The sequence below is a fragment of the Eurypyga helias genome, unplaced genomic scaffold (assembly GCF_000690775.1).
Source record: "Eurypyga helias isolate BGI_N326 unplaced genomic scaffold, ASM69077v1 scaffold21859, whole genome shotgun sequence".
Classification (NCBI taxonomy): Eukaryota; Metazoa; Chordata; class Aves; order Eurypygiformes; family Eurypygidae; genus Eurypyga; species Eurypyga helias.
In genome coordinates, this window is record NW_010271722.1 from 4,941 (window position 1) to 8,996 (window position 4,056).

General features: G+C 60.7%; 1 protein-coding gene across 1 annotated transcript in view; it reads right to left on the bottom strand.

Moving 5' to 3' along the window:
- The window catches only part of HM13 (histocompatibility (minor) 13), an 8,858-nt gene extending 4,808 nt beyond the window's left edge, over window positions 1-4,050 (bottom strand). The window contains 4 exon segments of the mRNA XM_010158922.1: window positions 12-80; window positions 819-907; window positions 2,138-2,220; window positions 3,964-4,050. Of these exon segments, the coding sequence (XP_010157224.1) occupies window positions 12-80; window positions 819-907; window positions 2,138-2,220; window positions 3,964-4,050 (328 nt within the window).
- Window positions 4,051-4,056: the final 6 nt, after the last annotated feature.

A 4,056-nucleotide genomic window follows, 5' to 3' on the forward strand; every position in this document is an offset into this window, starting at 1 on the left:
TTTCTCAGCACAGACGCCCACAACGCTGCTCAGGGCCAGGCACACGAGATCCTTGGTGTCGAACTCGTAATTCACTATTTCTGTGACAGAACAGAGAAGTCAGGTTTCGGGCAGCCCAGGCGGCTCCCCTTCCCACGCAGGGCAGAGGTGAGCGACCACAGCACGGGGGGCAGTGCAGGCGGCAGCGCTCGCGTCCCAGGCGAGGGGACTGCACCCGCAGACACGGCCGTGCCCACGGTGAACGTGTGCAAGCGCCAGGAACCAGCCCTCCAGCCAGCCTCTGCCACATGGACAGCGTCTGCGATCCTTCTGTCAACAAGGAAATTGGATTCAGGCACTGTCCACGGCAGGAGAGGCAAATCCCCCTCTTCCTGCACCAGTTAACTCCTGGTGGTACCACCAGAAGTGTTCCCTCACCAGTAACGCTACTGGGCCGAATCTCACCGGTGCAGAGATCCGAGTCGGATCAGTTAGGGCAGCACAAAAGTCAGCGCTACGCTACCCCAGGAGCTTAAATAACGGCAGAGCATTTAACAGGGATCACAGCTCCATTCCTACAGCACCCTGGGATCTGTTGCTGGGGTTTCGCTGCCAGCCAGAGGCACCACGGAGGGAGAGCACCTGCCAGCGCGAGAGGCAGCCGGCAGCCCCGGCTCGGCAGGGCCCCACGGGGATCATGCTGGGGACGGAAGCGCAGCAGGGAGCGAGAGGCTCCTTTGAAGGTTGTTCGACTGGGCTGACACAGCAAGCGAGCAAGAAACAGAACAGTAAAAGCAGAAAACACACAGGCCCCTGGAGAGACCGGTGAGCCAACGTACCCTCCTTGCTATCCCCGGAGCCCTGGGTGAAGAGGAGCTGGTACTGTTTGTTGGGGAAATTCGCAGGGAAGAATCTGTTCATCATGGGGCTGAAACGAGAGGCACAGAGAAGGGCAGCAGGATAGAAACCTGCCCGGCACCTCTGCGTGACAGTGTCGCAGCACACGTGGCCCACACCCCCTCCGGGCAGGGACACGCGGTGCCAGGAAAAAACAGCTCCGGTCACCGAGCTGCAGACGTGGGACCTCATCCTGCCCAGAGGTCTGGTCTCATGGATGCAACAGTCCCCCAGAATGCTCTGGTGCAACAGGCAGAGAGCATTGCTCACAAGAGGTGAAGACCCACCCCAGACCCCAGCACGTTCCCTGTGTCCCCCCCACGCAGCCCCCTGGCACGGTACGGGGCCGGTGACCCAAAACTGACCCAATACCACCACCAAACACCCTCCCGCAGAGCCGGGAGTGGGGGCCCACAGTGCCAGCCTAGGGAAAGCATCTGGTCCCCAACGTCCTAGAGCTCAGGAAACAGGAAACCAATTTTACTGAACCAGTTACCGAAACAGCCCGAAGTTTCAACACCTCATGCCAAGCACCGGCACACGAGGCCGGGGACGCTGCCGTGAGCTCCAGCTGCCTGTTTCAGCCGTCCCAGTGAGAGGAAGACGGGTGCCACGGGCCTCTCCCACCACATCCAGGGCAGTGAGGGCTGTGCCAGCCCACGACGGCTCTGGCAATAGCGACCACCCGCACCTCCACGAGCTTTCCCAGCGGTGCTGCGTGGGGTTCCAGCTTGCTGGGACCCACAAGATTTTGGTTCTGCCCTTGGCTGCCCCATGAGGAAGGTTTCACAGCTTGCTCTGGGTCTGCCTCCACAGAGAGCCCTTCACGCCACTGCGGAAAACCCCCTACGAGCTGGGATTTCACGGGATGGTTTGTGTGGGAAGGGACCTCAAAGCCCACCCCGTGCCACCCCCTGCCATGGGCAGGGACACCTTCCATAGCCCAGGTTGCTCCAAGCCTCATCCAGCCTGGCCTTGGACACTCCCAGGGATGGGGCATCCACAGCTTCTCTGGGAACCTGTCCCAGTGCTCCCCACCCTCTGCGGGAAGAATTCCTTCCTGATGTCCCATCTCCATCTCCCTCTTCCCGTTTAAACCCATTAGCCCTTGTCCTGTCACTCCCTGCCCTTGGGAACCAAGATTTAGATTTGGCTCTGCTGTGAGACAATGGTGCTGCAGACCCCCCGATAAACTCAACACCTCACAGAGGGGGCAGCCTCGGACACCCCCGCCCCAACCGCACCCTTCCCTCTGTTGTACCTGATGGTGTGGGACAGGGCCAGGATCCCCAGCACAAAGAAATACATGGAAAGCAGAAGATTGATGTACTCTTGAGAGAATATCTGCAAGACAAATCCAGAGAGAGGGTCAGTTATCGCAGCCTCCTCCCTGTCCGCAGCACTTCACGTCGCAATCAGCAGCTGCTGTGTCAGTGCTCCAGGGAGACGAGGAGAATAAGCTGGAATAACCCAAATTCCTGCACTGCTGATGTGAAAGACGTTGGAAACAGGCACCTACTTGCAGGACAAGCACAACAGGCCTGCGAGTTGTCGCACACACACACGCAAAAAAAAAATAACTCCTGCGCTGCAGAAAGGAGGACACAGCTTCCTCGGCGTGTTCCCGGCAGTCAGCCGGAGCAGGGAGCGAGGCGCCGCGGGTTGCCCCGGCAGAGGGGAGCAGCAGCACCCCCCCCTCACTCCTGCAGCGGGCCAAGTGCGTCCTGCCCTAATTAAACAGGGTATTATTAGAAATCCTGCCCTCGGATGCACAGGCTGCCTTACCACCGAATCACAGCCCAACACCCAGCGCGGGGGGGACCCTGGGGGCTCTTCTGGAGGGGGGGCCAGAACACAAGAGCTCACGGCAAGCTGCAGATGTAGAGTCGCCGATCACGCGGCGACGCTGCACATTCAGTACCGCTTTTCCCGGCAACTCCACCCCAGCCAGGAGCAAGTGGCAGAAAAGGCATCCAAGGAGGTGGAGTACTACCCCAAAACGTGGGCTATGGGGATGGGGTGGGCTGCAGGGAGTCCTTTCCATGGCCAGAGGGGCCCAGCGCAGGATTTGGTGGCTGCTCCATTCCCCATCGTCAGCAGAGGCTCAGCCAACGCTTGGCTTTACTGCTGGTGACCTACAAGGGGAGCTGCAGCCCCGGAGTGCACACCATGGCAGGAAAGCAGGACACAGTGCTGGGGAGGCCGGATCCTGCCTGCTGCTCCTGCAGAGCCGAGCTCCACGGCTGCGCAGGCTGCAGCACGCGCTCGTCTTCCCGCTGCAGCGGCAGCATGGGCTGGTGCTCAGGCAAGGATGTGCGTGGCACGGCCACCAGCCCACTGGCCACTTGACCCAGGGCAGGGCTTGCGGTGTCCGTTGGCTGCTGCACGGTAGAAGGGGCTTTAAACTGAGATATTCCCAAATTTGCACCCTCCTCCTCGCAGGCAGCCCAGGATGGCAGGGCTGGAAGCTGCCGTGCCAAGGTGCTGGTGGCCCCACGGATCGTCAGGCCCCTTCAGGAGCTCAGCCACACGTGTGCCGGCACCCAAAGGTGCTTTAAGCCAAGACAGCAGAAAGCACCGGCTGGGATCCTTCGGCCATTGAGCTCTGTTTGTTGGCTCTGCACATCAGTGACCCCATCTGAACACACCGGGGTTTCCCACGAGCTAGCGACAGACCCGGCCTGCAGCCGAGATGCCTTCAGCAGCTCCGCACGGACAACACAGAGCCGGCAGCGTTGGCAGCTCAGTGGTCCCCGGCACCCCCCAGTTTTAGTCCGCGCACCGTCAGGTCGGCACAACCGAGGCAGGCAGAGCTCGGGGGTGAACTCACCCCCCCGCAGCTCTCCAGAACCACCCTGTGCACAAACAGCCCCCGCTTTACCCCAAGCTGTTATGGCTGAGGCGAGAATGCACATCCTCCTGCCTGGTAACATGGAAGAGCTCGAGCTTTATGCACTTTCTGGCCCAACGTGAAAAGCTCCCAACTAGGGTAAGCCAAAAGTCGAGTCAGGCCTGTTTCGGGAGCTCCTGACCAGGCGGGAGGACGGCAGACGCTGGCTCTGGCGCCCGCCGGGGTCACTCACTCACTTTAAAGAAGAGGTAGAGCCCCAGAAGGGTGCAACTGGCAACGATGGGAAAACGAGCAGCGTCTCGGCTGGTAATGGTCTCCGGCATCTCCGA